Raw genomic sequence first — 26,923 nt, 5'->3', positions numbered from 1 at the left:
TGTACACAAATGAAGGACTGATGATATGTTTCAGATAAGTCCCAGATCCCACCCTCCACCGCGACTATGAATTGGATTTAGAGTGAAAATGTTGTAAAGTGCAACTCTTTGACAATTGTATGGCATGTACCATTGACAAATATATATTTTAAATTAACGAAACACATTAATGGGAGTAACATATTTCTGAATAATAATCATCATTACGACGTAAATTACTGTATAACTTTCTTGAGCACAGTGCAAGAACTGAATTCACCTGGACTACAACTCCCAGTACCTCCTGCAGAGGCTATAGTCTCGCGACAGTTGCTCAGCGTCGGCCTGAAGAGTTACTGCGCGCGGAAGGCACGCGGACGTACGGAAAGCTTGAACAATGGCGACAGCGGCTACAGCAGCTGGGGGAACGGGTTCGGGGGGCTCGACACCATCAGGAGGACAAACGAGCGGCGGCACTTCAGCTCTTGGAGCCGTCAGGAAGAAAGATGGTGGGCCGGTGGCCAAGTTTTGGGAAAGCTCGGAAACTGTTTCTCAAATGGAGTCGGTGCGAGTTTGGATCGGGAAGCACTATCGAAAGGTAGGTCTTCATGGGGGTATCGTGAACTCGGGGTTATAACTTATCTGGTACGTGAGCAGCGGGGAGCCTTGTTTCATTTCGCACATAAACGTATGTTTGCATCGTGATATACCGTTTTTCCATATATTACATGTTTTGTTTACCATGTACTGATTCGGGCCTGGAGATGCTAGTGAGGCGGGGGCCGATTTGAATTTCAGGGGATCGGTGCTTGTCGGACACTCTTTCGGGGCGTAGTTCTCTGCTAGGATGTGAGAGTTTATGAATGCAAGTGACAGTTCAGCTACAATGTAATACGAAGGTAGTAGAAACACTAATCAAAGATCTAGGTGACCACATTCAGGACGAAAACATCATGTTTTGAAGAAGAAGAAGAAAAACGGTGCTAGCTGGCGCCCTTAAGGAAGCTAGATAAACAAAGAGGTCTTGCAACGCACTGGTGGAGGCTCCTGAAGAGAGAGGTTGGAACTGGTTTTTTAGACAAAGACTGATAGCTCGTGGCACGGGAGTCCTCGAGAAATCCGGATGCATTTCAAAACAAAGACAAATGGCAATTCTTGGCGTGTACAACGTAAGTATATATAGACAGAGTTTGCACTGTTGGTGAAACCGACTGCTCCTTTATTGGAAACTACCTCAATAACAGCAGCTTACCCTTCTTACTCCCGGATAAACTGCATCACACAGGTGCACAATTTAGTACAGTATACCTTCTTGATAATGTCATATAATAACACAGGGGCCGTATTGTGGTGTTAACTTAAAAATCCAACGTTAATACTTGACACCATCACCAAATGTTGTCCTACAGTTTTCAGTAGGCTATTAGTCTGCAAGCTTTTGTAGAAGATATTTAACAATTACAGGAGTTATACTCCTGAAAGGGTCATGTTATGTCAATGTTAAGTGATTATTTAGTTCATGAACCTGATGATACATGCTTATACACCAGTATGTTCATTGTTAACAGTAATACAGTACCACGTTTCTGGTAACCACCTTTATGTGATTATAAAGTGTGATCTATATTTGGTTTATATTGACACATCCTGGTTCCACATTTCTTTGTGTTTTTGTGCAGAAGGCACATTCATAACTGTTCCAGTCACCCGTTCATATTTATTGTATAGGTGATAAATAGTTGTGTAAAAATTTATTTGTGAAGTTGTCATTGTTAGCCAGAGTTTTGCTTGTTGGGTTTGTTTTTAGCTTAAGTCGTGTGTTACCTATTGCTTGTTTGTTGCTAAATTCGTTTGTATTTTATTGCATGTTGTTTGAAGTTTTTGTTTAAAGTGCTTTTGTTCAACTAATGAAATTTAGCTTGAAAAGGTAGACCTCTTCAATGAAATATTAGTTCACAATTATGTCAAAATGAGAATTCATCATATAGCATAATGACGATTATGCTGTATGAAAAGGACTTTGATAGGTAGCTAGCACACAACATCATATATTTAGACACCAGCTACCCTGTTGGTGCACACATACACAGCATGTTTCAAACCACCTTACATGCAACTTGTTTTACTAGTTCGTACTTCAAATTTAAATAGGGTATCATTGGTATGTTTTAAGACTGCAATACTGGTTAAATATTATCAGTGAATGTGATGTTATTTTATTGATGTATTAAGTGAAGAAAAAGGCCAGGGCTCATTTGATTACTCTCTAACACATCTTTGTTTATTTAGTTGTGCTATATAAATAAATGTTGTTTTTTTTAAGTTACTTACTAATTAGATTTGAACAATGCAAATGTTCTGTGTACCAAGCACTGTCCCATCTGTTTTTTTTTTGTTTTTTTTAAATTTTTTTATTCCACTTCGTTATCATGCTTATTTAGGATCTATGCTGCAGTGTCATAGGCTACATTCACTCAAATAGCCCTACTCTGTCATGGAGGGTCAGTTTAAAATATGTAGTTAACTTGACCTATTTGTTTGGGCCTTGTGGGAAAGTTTCAGCTCATAATTGAAAGCTTAATTATAGTGAATGGAACAAATGCTTTATAATGTTTGTGTGCTGTTTCATATTTGTGGGACACCTATAACTATCAGACTTAGCTTGGGTAGCCTTGAGACTTTTTAAAACTGAAAATACAGTACTGAGCGCATTCTAACCGCTAATTGAGTGCACTCTCAAATAGGGATACACCAATACCATTCTACTGCTGATACCAACAAATATATGAACACTGTAGCTACTGAGTACTAATGACAGTAGCTTTATTAGAAAGAAATGGATGGTGCCTCATTTTAATACTGTGAGTCTGCCACTGGATTGGTCTGTGACTCTTTTGGGATGAACAGAAGCTTCTCTGTATTTTCATCTGTAAACTTGTTTTTGGTTTCATTAATAATATGTGACAGTGCACTAAATAATCTCTCACTCTCTACACTACTACATGGAGCTAAAAGGTATTTCCTTGACATCTGAGACAAATTGAGGAACCACATTTTGTTAATGGATCAGTAATTTAGTAGATTGTCTGAACGAGAAACTGTGGCTTCCCACAGGTATGTTTCCAGCTGTATGGCAGCAGCTACTGGAACTGCTGTCTTTGATGCGGTTGCATGTTCATCTACAATCTCATTAAACGTACACTTGGCCGGGCCTTCCATGGACGTTTTGCAGGCGGTGCTACATAATCCTGTCTAGCTTCCTGTTTCTACAACATCATCATCTCTGTAGACACCTTGGCCGTATAGATATTTGAAAAGTACCTATCCTTATATCTACAATTGAATTTTTTTTTTGATTAAATGCATACTAGTTTTATGTCCAGTCCATTGATAATTTTTGATAGTCATTTTATATAATTGAAGAGATTGTTCCAAAATGGTACGTATTTATTTTAAGAAATTTTGGCAGTTAAGGATTTTTTTTAATTAGGCACCCTAGAGAATTAATAATAAATTCTTCAAATTTATTTGCACATACTCATGTTGAGGACACAAATTTCTGAAAATCTATTGCTTACACATGCAGTTTCAAAAGAATATCTATCTGAGATATATCCCATTGAACAAATTTTTTGCTAGAATATAGTGCTGGGCGGTATACCGGTTCATACCAAAAACAGTTTTTTATTTTTGTTATGATATGGATTTTTCTTATACCGCAACACCGGTTTAAATTGCCTAAACAACGTTCAGAATGTGGCACAGCGGGAAACTGTTTAAGGGGGACCTTTTTCACTGCTACACCGCTAAACACATGCAATGAAGTACATGCATTGCGCGGTGAAAATGGACAGAGAACATTCCGAAACTGAAGCTGTAGCAGACGATAAAGTTGAACATGATGACACAGAAGAACTTTTGCCGAAAAAAGGAGCCGTGTCTGTTGTCTAGACATACTTTGGGTTTAAAAGGCCGGATGTGGACCATTATGTTCAAATGTGTGAATACTGTTTCTATAATACTGGATAATACTGCAAGTCAAGTTGTACTTGTTTTACTTTATTTTTTTCAATACTGTGTAATGTACCTGGGTACTGTACAATAGTGTGACGACATGTTGACTTTATTCTCGACATTTCCACTTTAATCTTGACGCTTATGAGAATAAAGTTGACATGTTGACTATATTCTCGTAATTTGTCATTAAAGTAGAACATCGTAAACTAAACTTCATCTTAAAATGAATATTTAATTTACTAGATTTTCTCAAACCCCGTCATAAGTTATATAGCACATTAAATGCTTTGTGTTAAGTGTTCCCAGAAGCCATGTTAATCGCTACTGCTTCTTAAACTGACTTCCTCTTGCACTAAGAGGAGGCGCTGGCAGCACACAGAATACATTAATTTCATGATATTCCAGTTCCCAAAACATTTAATAATAATAATAATAATTAATAATTCTTTGCATTTATATAGCACTTTTCTCACTACTCAAAGCGCTCAGCAATTGCAGGTTAAGGGCCTTGCTGAAGGGCCCAACAGAGCAGAGTTCCTTTTGGCATTTACGGGATTCGAACCGGCAACCTTCCAATTGCCAGTGCAGATCCCTAGCCTCAGAGCCACCACTCCGTGGTGCTAAGATAAATACTTGATATAATTTTCATGATGAAATGCATTAAAGCATGTGTTAATCATGTGGGGGCACGGTGGCGTGGAGGTTGCACTGCTGCTTTGCAGCAAGGTGGTCCCGGGTGTTCCCTGCTTTGAATTTGCATGTTTTTCTGGTGGGTTTACTCGGCGTGCTTCAGTTTCCTTTCTAAGTCATGTAGGATGGCGGGTTTTGTTCTATTATATTAACCCTGCTAGTGTATGTATTCCTTGTATTCACCCTGTGATGTTCTGGTGCCCCGATTTTCTCCTGCCTTGCACACAATGCTTGCTGGGATGGGCGCAACCCTGAATGGACGGCATAATTAAATATGTATGACGAAGATTTTTTTTAAAGTTCTGAACACTCCATGGTCTAAGTTTATAACTAGTTTTAATTTCACAAGGACGTTTATCGTGTGGTGTTTGGTTATGTGGAGAAAGATAAAAGGAAGGATAGGAACTGGGGGTTTGGTATGTCAGACAGACAGCACGCATGCAATAAAGAAAGCCCGCACAGAAGAACATCTATTGAATTCTGTGTTCGTGTCTTCGACCACCAGATCACGAACCCAACATTTACATAATTTTTAAGTTAAACCTGTGCGATACCCATTCATACATCGTATTTTGGAGCCTCGTCACACCTGCCATAAAGTTCTTTACACTCCGTGTATACCTGGGGACCCCTTACTGCAAGGGCGCAGCACAACCGCCACACTACTGTGCATGTTTATTACCTGCTTTAATGCATTTCATCATGAAAAATTATCTTAGCATTCTACATTTTCAGAGAGCAGGAATATCATGAAGTGAATGAATTCTGTGCGGCGATCACTGCCTCTTAATGCATGAGGAAGTTAGTTTAAGAAGCGCGTAATGCGTAGGGAACACTTAACACAAAGCATTTTAATGTGCTACATTAACTTATGTCGGGGTTTGAGAAAATCTAGTGAATTAAACATCGATTTTAGGATGAAGTTTAGTTTACGGCATTCTACTTTAATGACAAAATAAACTACAAGAATAAAGTGGAAATGTTGACTTTAATCTCGACATATAGTTTTTTTTTTTTTTTTTTCACTGTGTCCGTATTTTTTTTTCTTCACCGTGGCCCTAATACGATTCCGTAGGGCTATACCACAAATAGCATTATAAACGCAAGTTGCAGTTTTATTATTTATGTATATAGCTTAGCTTGAAGCAAGGTCCATATTAATGCAGTTTGCCTTATGATGGTTCAGTTGGTAAAGATGTCATCACCAAGTTGCACTTGTTTTATTTTATTTTAATTTGGTGACTACTATGTAATGTACCTGGGCTTGAAGTCTTGGAAGTAATAGTATTATTACTGGAAGTTGCACTATTATTTATTTTATTGTTATTATTAATTTAAATATTATGCAGTTTAATGATGGTAAAGTTGTTTAAAAAGTCACTTTAACGTGTCGGTGGACAGAGATTGTTAACATTAATAAAGTGTAGTTGGTTTACAAAAAATATTTACTATTTATTCCTTTTCTAAGACATGTTCAGTGCAATGCAACTTTTGACAAGCACCTCTGGATATTTTACTAAGTCTAAATGCCTCTTTGGATGGTTGAAAATATGTTGTCAAAATTTTAAATTGTTTGCAAACAGTGTTCAATAAAAAGGCTCTATATTTTGACTGCATCTGTCATGCAATGTGATTCCTTCTCTTCATTAGTGCCACCCCTTTGAAAACTATCACTTTATGGGACCATGCAAGCCTGTATTAATACTTGTGTGCACATTAAAATGTTTTTTTCTACAATTCTAATAACAGTGGAATAGGTTATTTTTAGCCAGTCTACTGCAGTAATTGCAGTGGAAAATGTGGTTAACATCCACTCATGCATGGGGAAAAAATACCGTTGAATACTGTGAAACTGGTATATTTTTGAAAAATACCGTCATATAGAATTTTGGTCATACCGCCCAGCACTAAGTCAGTGGTTACTTTTATTAGTAAGGGGTTAACTTTACTGCTCTGACATGTGACTCTATGAACAGCTTTGGTGGAAATGAACTTTGTTCCGGGAGTAGTGTTGTGGGCTCTACTGGTACTGAGAAAGTACTGAAATGCTAAATTTTTTTTAAACACTACTAAAATAGCATAATTCTAATTTCGGTACCAGAAATAAGTAGTTGCATAGCAAGCTCAACATCCTTCCCCAGTTCAACATTAAGAATACATTATGTGTTTAATAGTGTGCTCAAAACTCCATGGGGCCCAGCTCAGTTTGGATTGTTATTGAGGCTGGGCAAGCAGAATGTGGTGGAGCAGGGCAGGGTGAGTCTGTGCAGGCTAGGCAAATGAAGCAGGTGGGAACTGGGGAAGCTGATGGCGGTGTTTATCCATTATTTGCTTTACCATTTTGGAACAAGGACAAGTACACAAGTACTCGACATCATACACGCAAGTAATATGACTGCTACATGAAGGATGATGTGTATAGAATTTTTGTGTGAACAGTTTTGTTAGCGATACAATGTTGTCTAGCTTGATTCTTTACTGTAGTTCCTTAAAACCTTTTGAAATTGTGTACAGTCAGATTCACACTGTTTTAAATGGTGTTTTGTTTATTTTATTTGGGGAAATGCACCCAGACTGCACTCTTCTCACAAATACTACTAACACAGATAGACACAGTAATGTAACACAGTAGTTCAACCCACACTTAATCACCAAGCAGCGTTAATTAATTAGCTAAACACAAAGTCAAGTAAAGTTGTCAAGTTGGGGAGCACGCACTGGTACAGTGAGTTGCCGCACCCACCACACAATGAAACAACTCGGGATCCCAGTTGGCAACCCCCCAGGCAGACACGCGGTCCAGTCCCACCCTCTGGAAATGACCCTCTATCTGCTGCAGCCAGGTGTTACGTGGGCGACCCCTTGGCCTGGTCCAGACACTCTGGTCCCAAACAATGAGGATATTATGAGCCGGATCACCCTCGGGGAAGCTCCCTCACAATGCAGGTAATGTGCCTCATTCAGGACTCCATGAGCAATGGCTCATTCAACACAAAGTCAAACCAACGGTACCCAAGGATTTTCCGGAGAGGCACAGTACCAAAGGAGTCCAATCCTGTCTCAGGTCACTGGATAGCGTCCATGTCTCACAACCATATAGCAAGACAGGAAGCACCAGGACTCTAAAGACTTGGACCTTCGTCCTTTTGCATAGATATCGGGAGCGCCACACACTCCTTTCCAGCGACCTCATGACCCCCCCCATGCTCTCCCAATCCATCTACTGACTTCATAGGAAGAGTCACCAGAGACATGAATGTCACTGCCAAGGTAAGTAAACCTCTCGACAAGGTTGACACTCTCTCCACAAACTGACACACTGCTGATGGCTGTGCCCAAAGGTCATTAAGGGCCTGGATCTTGGTTTTTATCCAGGACACTTGCAAGCCCAGACACTCAGACTCCTCACTCAGTCTCTCGAGTGCCCCAATCAGAGCATCCATTGACTCTGCGACGATCACAGCATTGTCGGCAAAGTCAAGATCCGTGAATCTTTCTTCACCAACAGATGCCCCTATCTGCTAAACACAAAAACAGATTAAAACCAACGAAACATCAGACACTAAATGAAAAATGCTTAAAACACAGTCTGGTCTCATTGAAGATTAGTAGAGTTTTGAGTGATCCAAAGAAAAGAAAGTTTTCCAACTTTGATGATACCACACACGCAAATAGGCACAGCACAAGAATACAAATTCAGTAAAAGCTATAGTCCTTGGGGTGACTGTAATTGTAATTCAGTTAAATGCCACAGTGGTGAAAGCATTGATAACACAAGACAATCACAATCTTGTCCACTTCTTTTGGCTTCCTTTTATATCCAGTGCCTCATCTTGTTTCTCCCTGTAGTCCCTATGACAACAGCCAAACCTGCCCAATGGTGCAGCACTTCCTGGACTGCTGGTAATGACAATTCATTTAAGTAGTGCTGCTACAATGTTTTTCTTCTAGCATTTTTCCTTTATTCTATTCATCTGCATCCTTTACCTAGCTGACAAAGATTTCTAATCAGTTACTTATTTGTTGTGGCCACCTACATAGTTCTGACAGCTTTTCAATGTAGAGTTGGTTGTAGGAAAAGCTGTATGGTGGAGTCAATATAGAGTTGGAGTTTGCGTACCTACTGGGTGGTATTGATGCTATACGAGTACCAGTGAGTAGTATCACTTTATTCCTTCTTTCAAAATAGGTATAAAATGTGTTTTTTTCCCCCCTGCAACAGGAGGGTACAATATATAATATCTTAATTGTTGTTCTAACAACGTGTGAGCTGAAATTATTGAGTATTTTTTCACTTTCATTGTTTTAACTGTGAGAGCGGCAATTGTACTGTCAGGGTTTGATTACTCAAATGTTTTCTGTTTTAACATTTCAGCCTGTTAATAATCAACATTAACAGATAAAGGAGTGCAGTGTGGTTTAATTACCTCATCATAGTGGTTTGCGTGAAGTGGCATATCGTGAGTCACAACACAGGTGCTTCGGAGGTTAGCCGCATTCAAAGCCAGAGTGCACTAGTACAGCGTGCGTCGTAACCACCAGTTTTATTGTGATAACTTAAAAAAGTCACATCGATCATATTTACTTTCTTTCCTCCCTCAATACTGCTTGATAATCTTAATTTTTGTGTCAAGATCATTTGCCTTTTCCAGGAAGACAAATGTATCTAAATGTAATCTAAACCGCTGCAGATGAGATTGAGATGAATGAGTCATGGCATACAAAAATGGCATGGCAAAAACTGTTTCTCCTTAAAATGCAATTTAAGTTAAAGGAATCTAGTGCGGACCCCCCCATGGGTATCAGACAAGAAAAAAAAAAAAATCAGTTCTGACGAATTAAGTAATTTGTTTGAACAGATTATTATTTCTATAAGAAGCATATTCGTATTTCTAATTTTATTTCACAGGCTGTCGTGGTTGAGGGTCCTTGATTCCAAAGCACATTTTTTTTTATTTAAATATTTAAAAGACTTGCACAGATTCCCGCCTTTTCGCTCTACTCCATCCCTCTCCTATGGCTGCAGACATTGAAGCAGGTGATGACACAAGATAACACAGGAATTTAGAGAAGGCAAGTCTCTGCACACTGCCATTGATAAAGAGATCAAGAGCTACTTGATGATACCTGAGGTGGATAGTAAATCCACTTGAGTGGTGCAAAACATAAGTACATTTCCCCAAATTGTGGAAACTTGCAAAAAGGTACCTGTGCATCCCTGCCTCAAGCAACCCTTTTGAGAGGGCTTTCAGTACTGGAGGATATGTTCTAACATGTAACCATGCTGCTCTGAAGCCAGATGCTCTGGATTGACTGGTGTTTCTGTCACACAACTTGGACGTTACCTCAATAGAATTTTACAATTTGTTTATTTTTTCTGGTATCTTTGTGCAATAGCAGAAAGAACTTGAAGTTAGTAATTTGTTTATAAATGTTATAGGTTTTTTCCTGTACAGTATTTGTCAGAACTTTGGATTTTTACATTATAGTACATTATATTATATATTTTTTTCTTGCTTGTATGTTGCACAATTTACCAGCACAGCAGTTTGTTTATGCATACTGTAATGTTCATGCCCTGTAGTTCAGTTATGATTAGTATTTTATTTCCTTTGGATTCATATCTTGTTTAAATTAAGGGTAAGTGTGTGTTTAAAATACTCTTAATATAATAGTTTTGTTGGTCTTTTGTATAAATCCTGTAGGCCACTTTTAAATGGTTTACTCATACTTGTACTGTTTGATCCCAGTAATACTTTGACTGGTGAGTTTAATGTTCTTGTGTTATTTTACTTCAGTTTTATGTAAATAAATAAGACCTGTTTTTCGTAACTGTTTCCATTTATCTTGTTAGTAAGCAACAATTAATATCCTATTAACAAGTCCAAGCTAGATCAATAAGACTTTTATAAAAATGTTTTTAAAGGATGCAAAATATCGTCTAATTATCATTATATATTGAGATATAATTTTTTTGCTAATATCGCCCCACCCTGAAATTTAAAATATAATGGGTTCAAAAAATGACTAATTCATTTTATTTTGACGCAGATCTTTTTGCTGAATTCAAGCTTAGGGCATTGGTTACATTTGCAAGTAGTGATGTCATGATTACTGACTTTGTATTTGATATCAATACAAGTGAAATTTTACGATACTAGACACCTTTCGATACCATGGCATAAACATAAATCCTGTTTGACTGCTTTTATTATTAAAGTGAAAAAATACAAAAAAAAAAAACTAAAGGTCATGATGGTGCAACAGATTATTCTGTGGTGGAACATTGTGGTGGTGAGATATTTACAGGTGCATCTCAATAAATTAGAATATCATTGAAAAGTTCATTTATTTCAGTAATTCAATTCAAAAAGTGAAACTCGTATTATATAGGTACATTACACACAGTGATATATTTCAAGCGTTTATTTCTTTGATTATGGCTTATAGCTAATGAAAACCCAAAATTCAGTATCTCAGAAAATTAGAATATTGTGAAAAAGTTCAATATTGTAGACTTATGGTGGCCTGCTCCACTCAGCTAATTAACCCAAAACACCTACAAAGGTGTACTGAAGCTTTAAATGGTCTCTGTCTGGTTCAATAGGCTACATTATCATAAAGAATATTACTGACTTGGCAATTGTCCAGAAGACAGTCATTGACACTCTCCTAAGCCACAAAAGGTCATTGTTAAAGAATCTGGCTGTTTAGAGTGCTGTATCCAAGCATATTAATGGAAAGTTGAGTGGAAGGAAAAAATGTGGCAGAAAAAGATGCACAAGCAACAGGGATAACCACACCCTTGAGTGGAATGTAGATGCACAGCCCATTAAAGAATTTGGGGGAGATTCATAAGAAGTGGACTGCGGCTGGGGGTCAGTGCTTCAAGAGCCACCACATACAGACGTGTCCGGGAACATAGGCTACAACTGTCACAATCCTTGTGTCAAACCACTCCTGAACCAGAGACGATGTCAGAAGCGTCTAAACTGGGCTAAGGGGAAAACTGACTGGACTGTTGCTCAGTGGTCCAAAGTCCTCTTTTCACATGAAAGTAAATTTTGCATTTCATTTGGAAATCAAGGTCCCCAGAGTCAGGAGGAAGAGTGGAGAGGCACAAAATACAAGTTGCTTGAGGTCCAGTGTGACGTTTCCACAGTCATTGATGATTTGGGGAGCCATGTCATCTGCTGGTGTTGGTCCACTGTGTTTTATCAAGTCCGAAGTCGGCGCAGCTGTCTACCAGGAAATTTTACTGCACTTCATGCTTCCCTCTGTCAGACAAGCTTTATGGAGATGCTGATTTAATTTTCCAGCAGGACTTGGCACCAGCCCACACTGCCAAAAGTACCAATACCTGGTTTAATGACCATGGTATCACTGTGCTTGATTGGCCAGCAAACGTGCCTGACCTAAACCCCATAGAGAACCTATGGGGTATTGTCAAGAGGAAGATGAGAGACACCAGACCTAAAAATGCAGAAGAGTTGAAGGCTGCTATCAAAGCATCCTGGGCTTCCATAACACCTCAGCAGTGCCACAGGCTGATTGCCTCCATGCAGTGCCGTATTGATGCAGTAATTCATGCAGAAGGAAGCCCCGACCAAGTACTGAGTGCATACATGGACATACTTTTCAGTAGGCCAACATTTCTGTATTAAAAATATATATTTTTTATTTGTCTTGCGTAATATTCTAATTTTATGAGATACTGAATTTTGAGTTTTCATTACCTGTAAGCCATAATCAGCAAGATGAAAAGAAATAAACGCTTAAAGTTTATCACTGTGTGTAATGAATCAATATAATAAGAGTTTCACTTTTTGAATTGAGTTACTGAATCAAATTAACTTTTCAATGATATTCTAATTTATTGAGATGCACCTGCAAATGATGCTTTGCCAGAAACTGAAAATAAGTAAGTAAATAACTTGCGTGTTTAATTTTGAAGTGGTGTCAGTGTTCTCCCCAGAAATTTTTTCCAGCCGTGTGGCATGAAAAAGTAGCTGGGTAGGGTGGGATGGGGAAATTTGGTGGTGGGGAAAATTAAATGTGCACTATCTTTATTATTTAATTATTATTAATTATTTTCCAATGCTCAATATGACTTCCTTTTTTTAAGGTTTGACACTTGTGCCAGAATAATTTAAGAAGTATCCAATTCAGGATCCTGCAACCCTAACAAAAATTTTAAATAACAATTGTTATGACATAAACCAAGAGGCACAAGTATTGTCGCTGTCAGGAAGAAAAGTGAAAACAATGGGGGGGAAAAAAGTATGGGAAACCTAATGAAGAAAAACTTAAAAATATTCTTCAAAGCCAACTTGCATATGCAGAAGGTGTCTTCAGTTAAATATTTGTTCTTCTTTTCTTCCAAGAAGCCCAGTTGTCTGCAGCTTTTCCAAATAAAGTCCCCAGGATCTGGGCCCTCCAAGGAGATCAGCATGAGATTATTTAGCATGCTTTGATTCATGCGATTTCTCAAACATGTCTTGATCCTTTTAAGGGCAGAAAACCCCCTTCCCCCTTTCACATTCAGCTGTGCTCACTGGGATCACCAGCCCAACATGAGCTGGTTTGGCTAAATTTGGAAACGACTTAGAACTTTGATGTAGTTGCCATTTTTAGTAAAATCTGTTTTGGACTGAAGTCTTTGTATGATTGACTTCTGGTCATTTTTGACACAACTGTCCATTCTTGCCTGCTACTTTCATATTTTAAAATTGGAGGGCTACCATTTTTGAAGTAATGATCGAAAAGAATTTCAGCAGATTCACTTGAATCGTGTGTTTCGGCATTGAAAACTTTTTTTAAAGCTGGAAATAATTGGCATGTCAGGGAATCTTGCATCTAGGTGCTTGACAGCTGTCTCTAGGTATTTATCATATATTGTAGTTTTGAATGACATTACATCACTCTGTGTATAAACAATGCGGAGATCTGACCATTCTTCTGCCAGACAATGATGAAGGCTTTGAAAATATCTCACAAGAGTGTCTTTCAACTCCATGATGGACAATTTTGTGGTGAGCAAAATTGGCTCAATTTCGGTAAGATTGATATCTTGCCTTTGCCAAGCCTTAGATAAATTGGACAACAAAGGTAATACGTCTGAAAGCATCATCAGAGAGGAAACATAATTGTACGTTTTAATACATCTGCTTAATCCTTCAGCTGTGATGTCATTTCGTTCAGTGTCCTCAGCTATGACACTATACACTGTATCACTATACACTGTTGTAGTGACTGTACTCCAGTCATGAGACAGCCATCTAGTGTCACTGGTCATTTTCAGCTCAATCTGGGGAATGTTCAGAATATTTTGGATTTCTGTTAAACCAGCCATCCTAACTGAAGAATTTTGGAAGAAATAGAACAGCTGCCTTAAGATGTCATTCAGTTTCGTTAATAAAGTATAGCAGCTGCTGCTTGGGCACTTGCAAGGGCCAATCGGTGGTTTACACAGTGGCAGTTGACCAAGAGTCCAGAAGTTTTATCTTTAAGCAGTTTTACCACACCTTTTTGTTATCCCAATCATAACAGCCGCTCCATCTGACCCTAGTCCAACCAGATTAGCAGTTTTCAATCCTACAGTGTCCATAGTCTCACTCAGTGTGTTGGTTATAGTCTCCGCTTTGCCATCAATCATATTGCGGGTTGATACAAAATGAATTCTGATCTCTTTAGTGACCTGGCAAACACATTTAATGTAAATTATTGTTTTACAACTGAGATGTCTGTGGTTTCATCACACAGAATACTGAAAAAAAAGTTCAGCGTGTATATTTTTCAGTATGCTACACTTTATTTCTGATTCTAAGACATCCCTCTGTAAGTTATTTAACACAGATAGAGATCTTTCAATTTGAACGATTCTAGTTTGTTCTAGTACACACTTTCTTATAAGGTCAGCAGAAGACTCGATGAGTGTTTTACTTTTTTCATGGTCCAGCAAGTTTTCTTTCCGAATTCTTGTGCATGGCACATTTACCCAAGGTAACTCCCTCCTTGGGGGGTGTTTGTTTGAATATTTCATGCACAATGATCACCATTTACCATTTTCTTTGACCATTAGCCAATCAAAATCTTTAAACCATTGTTTGTTTATGCCGGATAAGCGGTGCTTAGATTTATCAATTGGCAGAGTGTATGCTGAAGAGATTTCCCGTGATGGACCAGCTTCTATAATGTCTTTGTCTGAAATTGCCACATCAGGAGTTGACGCCGTACCTTCATTAGTTTGTGGCGTCTCTATTCTGAAATAACTGAGCAGTGTTGTTTTCTGAACACTTTTATTACTCATGTTGGTAAAACGTTTGGAAATAATTAAAAGTACCTATGAATACGACTTTTGAGTGGGAAAGTGGGAGCCTGTTGGATATTCAATGCACACTTGCACCACGACGGGGCAAGATATGAACAATAAAAGGAATGACAGATGGGTCACTTTAACAAAACCCTCAGCAATTCAGTGACAAAACTTTTGCTCAGGACACAGTGCGTGCTGCAAGGGTTTCTGCACACTTTTTGCAATGTGGACGCAGATCCAAATATGAGCAAATATAAGAACAACAGATGGGGTCAGTTTAACAAAACCGTCAGTATGAGCAAATATAAGAACGGCAGATGGGGTCACTTTAACAAAACCCTCAGTAATGCAGAAAAATAAACTTTTCCTCAGGAAACTGTGTGCTGCAAGGATTTCTGCACACTTGCAATATAGACACAGGTCTGAATATGAGCAAATATAAGAACGGCAGATGGGGTCACTTTAACAAAACCCTCAGTATGAGCAAATATAAAAACGGCAGATGGGGTCACTTTGACAGGAACCACAGTGAGAGCTACAAGGATTTTTGCACACAGAACACACCTAATGCTTAAACAACTGTGTGTGTGTGTGTGTGTATATATATATATATATATATATATATATATATATATATATATATATATATATATAATATATATATTAATATAGTTTTTGCTATGTACTGAACAAGAAGAGAGCAGCTGTACGCTACAGACTGTACTGACACTGAGAACAGAGACTTCACTTCCTGACGCCCTTTTTCTGATATCTGGCAGGCTGGTTCCACGAGTCTTTTTTTTTTTTAATATCAGTCCTCCTCTTGCACGCCCACCTCCCCATACTCCTTTCTGCTGTATTAAGCTGCTACGCCCCCACTATTGCCATGTACAGCCCTCTCTCGAAAGCCCACCTCCCCATACTTTTTGCTTGTGAACTCCGCTCTACCTCATCCCCGCTATTAGCTTGTTCAGCATTGAGTGATCAGCAATATCCCGCTCCGCACCTCGCCACTTGCGATCCTGCTTCTAGTATTTGCCCACTAGCCCGCTCGTCCCTTGCCATCTCTGCAGATCATTAGATCTGCCTGTCGGCTTTCATCTCACAATGTCATTCAAGATGACAGCCGGGCGCTCAACTAAATTAGCCCGGCTAAAAGACGCTAGGGAGAACACTGGATGTGTTTAATGTGATTCTGAATACATAAGCCACATTGCGAGTTTAGTTAATTTATTGAAAACTTTTTTTTTTAAGGAAATTATATGTGCATGTGTTTTCATTGTACAACAAGAGTCAGAAGTGCTACCAAGTGTTTAATTTGTATTTATTACTATTTATTGTCAATGTATTACATAAATGTTGTATAAAAATCTATATTTTGTTTGAAATATCTACAAGAAGTTAATTTAAAAAACTACATTTATGAATTTTTTATGCAAATCTGTTTATTTGGCAAAAAGGTACATTTCATGCACTTTGTATTTAATTTCAATTTTTCTAACAATACAACCAATCGATTAATCGACAAAATAATTGCCCGATTAATCGATTATCAAAATAATCGTTAGTTGCAGCCCTGTTAATTTTCTGTCCAGCAAATGAAAAATACTGCTTAAAATTTATACTAAATATAAAAATATTAGAGGCAGCATTACATTCTTTAACACACCACTCATATAACATCCATCCATCCATTTTCCAACCCGCTGAATCCGAATACAGGGTCACGGGGGTCTGCTGGAGCCAACCCCAGCCAACACAGGGCACAAGGCAGGAACCAATCCCGGGCAGGGTGCCAACCCACCGCAGTCATATAACATCTACTTGTGTATTATACAGTGGAACCTCTAGATACGAGTTTAATTCGTTCCAGCACTGAGCTTGTATAGCGAATTTCTCGTATCTAGAACAAACTTCCCCATTGAAAATAATGGAAATCCAGTTAATCCGTTCCGCACCCCAAATATATTAACATAAAAATCAATTTTCCTAACAAATAACACTGATAAATTATATATACTGTAGTCTACCTTTAATAAATAACACTGGTAAATAATATAACTGATTATTAAAAGAATCAAAACAGGTGTCCAAAGTGCAGTAGAGCATTCAATAAATCTTTAAATAAATAATCCTTAAAACAGTTGTGAAGTGGAGGTTTAAAATACACAAGAATAACAATCCTTTAACACGAGGTTAAAACGTCAAAAGGATGCAGTCTTTAAAAAACAGATGACAATCCCCGGTGCTTCTTCTCTGTTAGCGTCTCACCTGCGGGCTCTGCAACAGGCGAGACACTCTTAATGCAGCTGACCTTCTCTACACCGTCCTGCTTCAGCTGTTTGGCTCGCCTGTTCAGCTCACTGTTCAGCTACACGCGAGCCTGCACTCGCTCGCACCGACTGCCTGCCTGCCTGCGCGCGCACGCTCTCTCTCTCTCTCTCTCTCTCTCTCTTTTATTTTACTTCTTCTCCCCCTTAACCGGCTCGCGCTTCTCTATATATGCGGGGAGGACATGGCAGCTGCAGCCCATCAGCCACAGGAACAATCATGGATGTGGGCAGTTTCCCACCTGTGCACTTAAGTGAGAAACGCAGACACCGCAGATCGCGGCTCGCAACTGCTACCACGCCCCCTCGCTAAGCCGCGAGCTATACCCACAGCCTGGCTCGTGGCTCGTTATGCGAGCCAATGCTCGTATTTAGATCTGAATTTTTCGCTCATACTTTCCTCGTATTTTGAATTTCTCGTATACAGAGGTGATCGTATCTCGAGGTTCCGCTGTACTAATGTATGGTAGTTTGCCTTCAAAAGCCATATGAATGACACAAATTAAGTGTTTGCAGATTTGTTTGTAACAATGAAGTATGCTGTTTTATTTGTCCTGCTAACTGCCTTTTTTGGTGATTGTGTCTCTTTTAACACCGTAGGTGTGGTATCAATAGTGAGATGTTCCATGTCCTTTGAAGCATTGATACACTAAATACATTTTATTTTGGCATTAACAAATGGAGCAACTTGTGCCATTGTCAATGTAGACAAGGAAAATGACCACTTTGTTTGAATCTTGTGTCAGTGCTCACTTGGTGCAACTGTGGTTTGTGTGGCCAGTATTCCCATGCCCTGCAGTCCTATATGCACAACTATGTACTATGCATTTGAGGTCCTTCTCCTCGATCTGTGATGTTGAACTACATGTGAACTGGATAGATGCTGAAGCTGATGGACATTTGTAGTTGTATCCATTACAACACCTCCATTTGTTTATCAGTACTGTGTTAGGACAGTATTCAAAGAGATCAGTCAAATTCTTTTCATAGAATTTTCAGTTGTGTGATTCACTGACATATTACCTTTCTGAAGGAATTCAAACAAAATCACCATCTGCTTTGCCAGTGCTCAACTTGCAAAATTTGATTTAATATAGTCAACTAGAAAACTACACCACTTTCTAGCACACCACCATTTGATATACTTAGCCACAGTAAAGAAACACCTTTTTCCTACCTTTTTAGATATGTGATAAATGATTTGACAATTAAATATGGTGAAAGAGGAGAAAGCCTGCAATTCTGGGATGTTTTCCTTTATGTAAAATCTGTTTTTATGTGTGAATTCTGTTAATTTCCTCCAAGATTCCATTAAAACAATCCATGGAGGCCTAGATTATGCTGGACTAAAGAAATGAGTTTTGATCCTTGATTTAAATGCTGTATCTAGTAGAGCATTACTTACAAAAATGGACAAACCATTCTAGAGCCAATGTGGACGCTAGAATCGGATTTTTCAAGTATTTTTAATGAATGAAGTTATACTGAGTACAAGACTTTTTTCATGCACATTAGACAGGAAAGGTAGACTTGAAATGACCTTCAGTTATTAAGCAGAATGGTCTGAAATCTTGCACATGTTTTGAATGTCATTCAGCAGATCTGTTGGTGTGGTTAACAATACAGTCCTGTGAAAAAGTTTTTTTTTTTTTTTTTTCCTTTAACACGTGGACATATAAAGATGTAATCTTCCTTTAATCAGTGTTTTTAAATAATGATTATGTAATTAGGAGGAGAAAAAGTTAATTTTAACTTTGCAATAATTTACTGATTTGAAAAATGAACAGAGATGCCATTTGTTTGTGCTGGTTGCTAGTATTGTCTCGTAAAGAACCTCAAGTAGGCATTTCCTGTAACTTAACCAGTCTTACACATTGACTGAGCGAAGGTTTTTCTCACTCTTCCACTCATAATTCTTTCAGCTGTGCAATGTCCGAAGGGTGTTTAGTGCGGACAGCCTGTTTCAACCCCCCACTCCCACAGCATCTCAATGACTATCTTAAAAAAATAATATATAATATATATATATGAGAGAGAGAATTACAACTGCTATACTTATTTTGGGAGATGTTTATGTGCAAGAGACAAGATGTTACCAAAAAGGGGGATACCAACCAGTATAACATTGCAATGCTATGGAATATGACATCAAAACTTAGTACGATGATTGCTGATAGATTGTAGCACAAAAGAAAACTGAATTCCATAAAATGCCATGGTTGTGTTTAAAAGTTTGGAGAGTTGTACACACTACTCATTAGCTCTTTGCCAGTCCTTTATTACATAAGTAGAATAATTGCTATCTATTTTTGAGTATGCAATTTTGACACAATAATGCCAAAAACCCCTTAAGGTAAAGGGGTCCAGTAAGTATAAGGATGTACAGTAAGACCCTGCTTGACGTAGGGATACGTTCTAAGAAATCCCAGGACTAAACGAAACTGCATTAAATGAGGTCATCTTAACACGTAAATAATGGGGATAGGTGAAAGAGAACAGAGAATAAAAATGTTTTTCATTTTTTTGTTTTATAAAATGTATAATTAAATACTTTTCTATTGCATTAATTATAGACATTTTCTATTGCTAATATCAATTTTTACTCATCTCATGAAAATCAAAAATATTTGAGTAAGTACATAATTTGTGATGAGAAAGGTTCTTCCTCATTTGACACTTTGTTTTTTGTGAAGAAGTCATCTAACGTTTGCCTTTTTCTCTGTCGTTCAACAAGCAGTTGTCGATAGCAAGATATCGCATCAATGACACTTTGTCTTGCCTTTGAACTTGAATCATTTTGTATAAACTGATCTATAATTTCCATAATAGTGGCTAAACTTTTTTTTAGAAAAAAGTTCCTTTTGTTCCTCATATTGTTGAAGTTGACAAATTAATTCTGTCGATAACAATTTGGCGTTCACCTGCATCTAATCATCTGAGCACCTGCATTTTAGTTTCTAGAGATGTTTTTTCTTGTCACTTTACTTTTTTCTTTGCAACCACTCATTTTAAAACTAAAAAGGGATATTTGTTATTTATTATGGTAAAATAAATTTTGTTTATATCCTTACACAATAATGTTGATGACCAATCCTAAATGAACAATGATGCAGCAGGCATACGTAATGTCCTCACAGGTGGCGCAGTGGTAGTGCTGCTGCTTTGCAGTAAGGAGACTGTGGAAGATTGTGGGTTCGCTTCCCGGTTCCTCCCTGTGTGGATAGCACTTTGAGTACTGAGAAAAGCGCTATATAAATGTAATGAATTATTATTATTATTACTGTGCTGCACTGATATCAAACACGCTGCGAGACTGTATGCGAGTATCTAATCAAGTCGTGCAATTGTGGCGAAACCGTCATTTTCACCGAAAACTGCTTTTTTGTGACTACAAAGTGAATCAATGAAAAGTTAGAATTGGGAAAAAAAAGCATGATACCAAAACAGCGTTAAGCAGGGTCTTATTATACTTACTTTCTCCACATAATAAATTTGCATTTATTTATGCAGGTTTGGAGGATGGATGAATAAATTATATAATGAACTACACCATGTAAATAAGACTTGCAAAGCACAGTCAACAAAGTACCTGTTTTTGGTCTACAGTATCTTTTTTTTTTTTTTTGCCAAAATAATTCCACATGACTGACGTTGCATTTCATTTTGCAGCCAGATCTTCATTCCGGTATTTTGTTCATTGCTCATTTTCAGGTTTGTTATTGAATCGGGCCTGCTTTGTTTGTTTGAGAACGATTGCGAGTGGTGGTTCTCTGTTCATGCACACCCTGTTTGACACTCATTATCTATCTCCATAATCATAGTAAATTATGGTATATCACACAAATTTGACGTGTAGATAAGTTGGATATTAGATCTGTTGCAGCATGACTTTAAATATTTAACTAGGGGGCTCCTCCCCAGTTCGCTTCACTCACCAATCCTCGGGCTGAGCTAGTCGAAGGGTGTTGGGTGCCCCTCCATTAGAGAAAGCAATTGTATTTAAAGTGATGGTATATAGGAGAGTATGTGGGGCTCAAGAAGAAGATGGTTTGGTCCTTAGTTATTATAGACAGAAAATCAGTTTCTTGAGCATTTCACTACAATTGTCTATATTTAAATACCAATGAATAATCAAACCTAGTAAAAAGTAGAAGTAAAAAAGTAAAACTTAATAAAACATAATAAAAAGAAGTTATAAAATGAATATACTTTAATGCCTCATCAAAAGCTATATTATGAATTACTTTATCCTCTAAATTACATTCAATAAAATTGCCTTTTTACATTTCTGTTCACATATTGTTCTGGATATTTTTGTCTTTCTCATTTATTGGATGATTCTCTTTTTGTTCTTGATTTTTATTGTATGCAGCTGTTTTTTGTTCATTTTCTTTTTGTTGATGTACACAATCGGCTCTTGCTGCTCTTTTTCTATTGCAATCTAAAATTCAACATTCTTGAATAGATAATTTGGTTTTCTGCCTTGGCATTATAACTAACCGCTTTGAAGGGCGAATTAGTACTGAGAGTATCACGGTGTGGTACAGAGAGAGGATGTTCACAGTAGAAGTAATGATTGGGCGAGCAGTGTAGAGGGGAGTGGTCAAGGCTGAATAATGTGGACAGTAGGGGTGGGCGATATGACCAAAATTCTATATCACGGTATTTTTCTAAATTATCCCGGTTTCACGGTATTTTTTTCCCCATGCATGAGTGGATGTTAACCACATTTTCTACTGCAATTACTGGCTGAGAATAACCTATTCCACTGTCAAGAGCATTGTACAAAAAAACATTTTAAAGTGCACACAAGTATTAATACAGGTTTGCATGGCCCCATAAAGTGATAGTTTTCAAGGGGGTGGCACTAATTAAGAGAAGGAATCACATTGCATGACAGATGCAGTCAAAATATAGAACCTTTTTATAGAACAAATTTTGCAAACAACTTAAACTATAATTTTGAGACCATATTTTCAACCATTCAAAGAGGCATTTAGACTTAGTAAAATATCCAGAAGTGCTTGTCAAAAGTTGTATTGCACTTAACATGTGTTAGAAAAGGAATAAATAGTAAATATTTTTTGTAAACCAACTACACTTTCTGTTAATGTTAACAATCTCTGTCCATTGACATGTTAAAGTGACTTTTTAAACAACTTTACCATCATTAAACTGCATAATATTTAAACTAACAAATAATAACAATAAAATAAATGATAGTGCAACTATCAGTAATAATACTATTATTTCAAGGCTTCAAGCCCAGGTGCATTACACAGTATTCACCAAATTAAAATAAAATAAAACAAGTGCAACTTGGTGATGACATCTTTACCAACTGAACCATCATTTAGGCAAACTGCATTAATATGGACCTTGCTTCAAGCTAAGCTATATGTATAAATAATAAAACTGCAACTTGCATTTAAAATGCTATTTGTGGTATAGCCCTACGGAATCGTATTAGGGCCACGGTGAAGAAAAAAAAAATACGGACACAGGGAAGAAAAAAACAAACTATATGTCGAGAATAAAGTCGACATTTCCACTTTATTCTCATAGTTTACTTCATAATTAAAGTAGAATGTCGTAAACTAAACATCTTCCTAAAATCAATGTTTAATTTACTAGATTTTGTCAAACCCCGTCATAAGTTAATGCAGCACATTAAATGCTTTGTGTTGTGTTCCCCGACCCAGTTGTTAATCACTACGCTTCTTAACACTAGAATTACCAGAGTCTACGAAAAAAGTCATAGATCCGGCCCACCTTAAATCGCTTCTTAAATCCGTTCACACCTCTCCGCCAGCGTCTTTTGTCCTCTAAATGTGCTGATAAAAGACAAGCTGCCAGCAGCCGGCTATTCCATCCCCCCTCCGACTTAGAACGTGAATGCACTTTTCCCAGCTCATGCCTTGATTGATTGTCTGGGAGTGAACTGGAGTTTTAGACTTGAAATAATACATCGTTATTTGGAACACACGCATTCCATGTGTGTACCGTTTCTACAGTAATCTGTGTAAACACATTGTTAAAACAGAAACTTTTTCATATTTTAGTAATAAATGTTACAAAATGTAGGCATAAACTATAGAACGTGTAAAGCCCGAGTTCCTAAGATCAAATAAACACTTCCACAAAAGCTTCACACGCCATACAACAGCTTCCGTGGTGTAGCGCGCTAAGATTGCCTCTCAGAGCGAGTAGCTTTTCTCTGCCTCACAAACATGAGTTCAATTCCCCGCTGGGGATAAAGTGTTACTTCTTTTTTTTTCTTTTTAACCTCAAACGGACATAAAATTTGTAAATTGGTATGCACTGTCAGTTAATGAGATCATTATATTTTCATGTGGGATGCTCCTTTTAAAATATTTTTTTAACATTTGAGACTGCAATTAACATGAACAACTGTCCTTATAACTTATTTTTTCAAGATCCATAACACAGAGACAGACTGAGCACTGCGTAATACAGAGACAGACAGGCAGAGATATACAAATAAACAGGGAAGGCACATGTACTGAAAGAAAAAAAAAATCAACATGTGCGTTGTTCCTGCAGCACTGAATAAGCTCACCCGCTCTAACATCACCCCTCCCCCGATCTGACTCTCTAAGTAACAGCGCAAGTACTGACACAAACCAAGTGTAATCAAGAGTCCTGGTTCGATCCCCATTCACTCCTATATTTGCCGTTTTCAGTAGTAAGCTGCTCTTTTTGTTAATATTATACAGTATACACATGCACTTGATTTGTGTCTGTACTTGCGCATGTTTGTGAGGCAGAGAAAAGCTACTTGCTCTGAGAGGCAAATCTTAACGCGCTACACCACGGAAGCTGTTGTATGGCGTGTGAAGCTTTTGTGGAAGTGTTTATTTGATCTTAGGAACTCGGGCTTTACACGTTCTATAGTTTATGCCTACATTTTGTAACATTTATTACTAAAATATGAAAAAGTTTCTGTTTTAACAATGTGTTTACACAGATTACTGTAGAAACGGTACACACATGGAATGCGTGTGTTCCAAATAACGATGTATTATTTCAAGTCTAAAACTCCAGTTCACTCCCAGACAATCAATCAAGGCATGAACTGGGAAAAGTGCGTTCACGTTCTAAGTCGGGGGGGGGGGGGATGGAATAGCCGGCTGCTGGCAGCTTGTCTTTTATCAGCACATTTAGAGGACAAAAGACGCTGGCGGAGAGGTGTGAACGGATTTAAGAAGCGATTTAAGGTGGGCAGGATCTACGAGTTTTTTCGTAGACTCTGGTAATTCTAGTGTTAAACTGACTTCCTCCGCACTGAGAGGAGACAGCGATCACCACACAGAATCTATATCACTTCATGATATTCCTGCTTTCTGAAAATTTACAATGCCAAGATAAATACTTGATATCATTTTCATGATGAAATGCATTAAAGCAGGTATTAAACATGCACGGTAGTGAGGCGGTAGAGCTGCTCCCTCGCAGTAAGGGGTCCCCTGGTGTATGCTCAGTGTAGAGAACTTTATGGCAGGAGTAACGATGCTTCAAAAAATTTTGTGCATGAATGGGCATCGCACAGGTTTAACTTAAATATTGTGTAAATGTTGGGTTTGTGATCTCGTGGTCAGAGACACAAACACAGAATTCAATGCATGTTCTTCTGAGCGGGCTTTCTTTATTGCACACGTGCTGTCTCTATCTGATGTACCAAAACCCACTTCTTATCCTTCCTTTTTCTTGCTCCACATAACCAATCACCACACGATAAATGTCTTTGTGAAATTAAAACTAGTTATAAACTTCGCCCATGGAGTGTTCAGAACTTTAAAAATATCTTTGTTATACATGTTTAATTATGCCATCCATTCAGGGTTGCGCCCATCCCTGAACGAGTCACCAGCACATCGCAGGGTGAATATGAGCAAAACATACACTAGCAGGGTCAATATAGCAAAAACCCACATCCTACATGACTTTGAAAGGAAACTGAAGCACGCCGAGTAAACCCACCAGAAAAACATGCAAGGCAGGGTACACCCGAGACACCCTTGCTGCGAGGCAGCAGTGCAACCTCCACACCGTCGTGCCCCCACATGATTAATGCATGCTTTAATGCATTTCACCATGAAAATTATATCAAGTATCTATCTTAGCATTCTAAATGTATTCTGTGCGGCAATCGCTGCTGGCGCCTCCTCTTAGTGCAAGAGGAAGTCAGTTTAAGAAGCTCGGGGAACACTTAACACAAAGCATTTAATGTGCTATATAACTTATGACGGGGTTTGAGAAAATCTAGTAAATTAAATATTAATTTTACGATGAAGTTTAGTTTACGATGTTCTACTTTAATGACAAATTACGAGAATAAAATCAACATGTCGACTTTTTTCTTGTCATAAGCGTCAAGATTAAAGTGGAAATGTCGAGAATAAAGTCAACATGTTGTCACACTATTACACAGTACCCAGGTACATTATACTGTATTGAAAACAAATAAAACAAGTACAGCTTGGCTTGTAGTATTATCCAGTAGTATTGAAACAGTATTTACACATTTGAACATAATGGTCCACATCCGACCTTTTAAAAACCAAAGTATTTCCAGGCAACGTAAGCTACAGCTTCAGTTTCGGAATGTTCTCTGTCCATTTTCACCACGCAATACCTAGACTACCACTACCTATTTAGTAGTGTAGCAGTGAAAAAGAGCCCCCGCGCAACAAATCTGTGTTTAGCAGTGTAGCAGTGAAAAAGGTCCTCACTTGAACAGTTTCCCGCAGCGCCACGTTCCGAACGTCGTTTAGGCAATTTAAACCGGTGTTGCATTATAAGAAAAATCCATATCATAAAAAAAAATAAAAAACGGTTTTCGGTATGAACCAGCATACCTCCCAGCACTAGTGGACAGTATAGAAAACTTTTTTTTAATACTGTATAATAGAGAGATTTGGTTTATTTGACAACACACATCCTGATATTTGTATTTGGCTTGCTTTTTATTCTTTCAAATCTGTTCGTACAGTATATCTAATCCAGTAAGTGTTTGTATTTGTGTTATTTGTTTGTGCAAGTTGTTCTTGTGAACTGACTTTCCAAAAAATAATAAATAACATTGCACATCCTGTGATGTGACTATTTCACATGCATACACCGTGATGAAATAATGTATTGTGCAGCCCTAGTACATATCTTTAAATAAAAAGCCTGCATTTTAAACAAGCTCACTTTCCAAACTCAAGTGTTACCTGTTTTAATTTAAAGGACAAAATAAACGTCTGAATTCCTTAAAGTATCTTTACTTGCTGCTTGCCTAGTTGCACAGGACGACTTCTCCGATAACATTTTTCAGTTTATTACTCCACTTTCTTTAATGTAAAGGCCAATATACCAACTGCCTCTTGTTTACTGATAAAGCAGGCTTCCACTCAATGTTTTTTGCTCAAACTGCAGGAAGTTTGCTGTGGAAAAAAAAAAAAAAAAAGAGTGCGCTGGCTCAGCTACAGTAAAGGAGCACTGCAACTAAATCAGTTTATTAGTATGGTGTTGCTACATCATCAAAGCAGACCTCGATAGGTTCTGTGCTGGGTCAAGGTTACTGTGT

The 26,923-nt window shown here is 37.9% G+C and overlaps 1 protein-coding gene across 1 annotated transcript in view; it reads left to right on the top strand.

Moving 5' to 3' along the window:
- Positions 1–332: 332 nt before the first annotated feature.
- Positions 333–26,923, top strand: part of smarcc1a (SWI/SNF related, matrix associated, actin dependent regulator of chromatin, subfamily c, member 1a) — a 118,717-nt gene continuing 92,126 nt past the window's right edge. Inside the window, 1 exon segment of the mRNA XM_051936171.1 lies at positions 333–577. Coding sequence (XP_051792131.1) covers positions 377–577 — 201 coding nt within the window. The 5' untranslated portion in view covers positions 333–376.

This window comes from Erpetoichthys calabaricus, chromosome 13 (assembly GCF_900747795.2).
Source record: "Erpetoichthys calabaricus chromosome 13, fErpCal1.3, whole genome shotgun sequence".
Classification (NCBI taxonomy): domain Eukaryota; kingdom Metazoa; phylum Chordata; class Cladistia; order Polypteriformes; family Polypteridae; genus Erpetoichthys; species Erpetoichthys calabaricus.
This window is presented reverse-complemented; position numbering and strand designations above follow the sequence as displayed.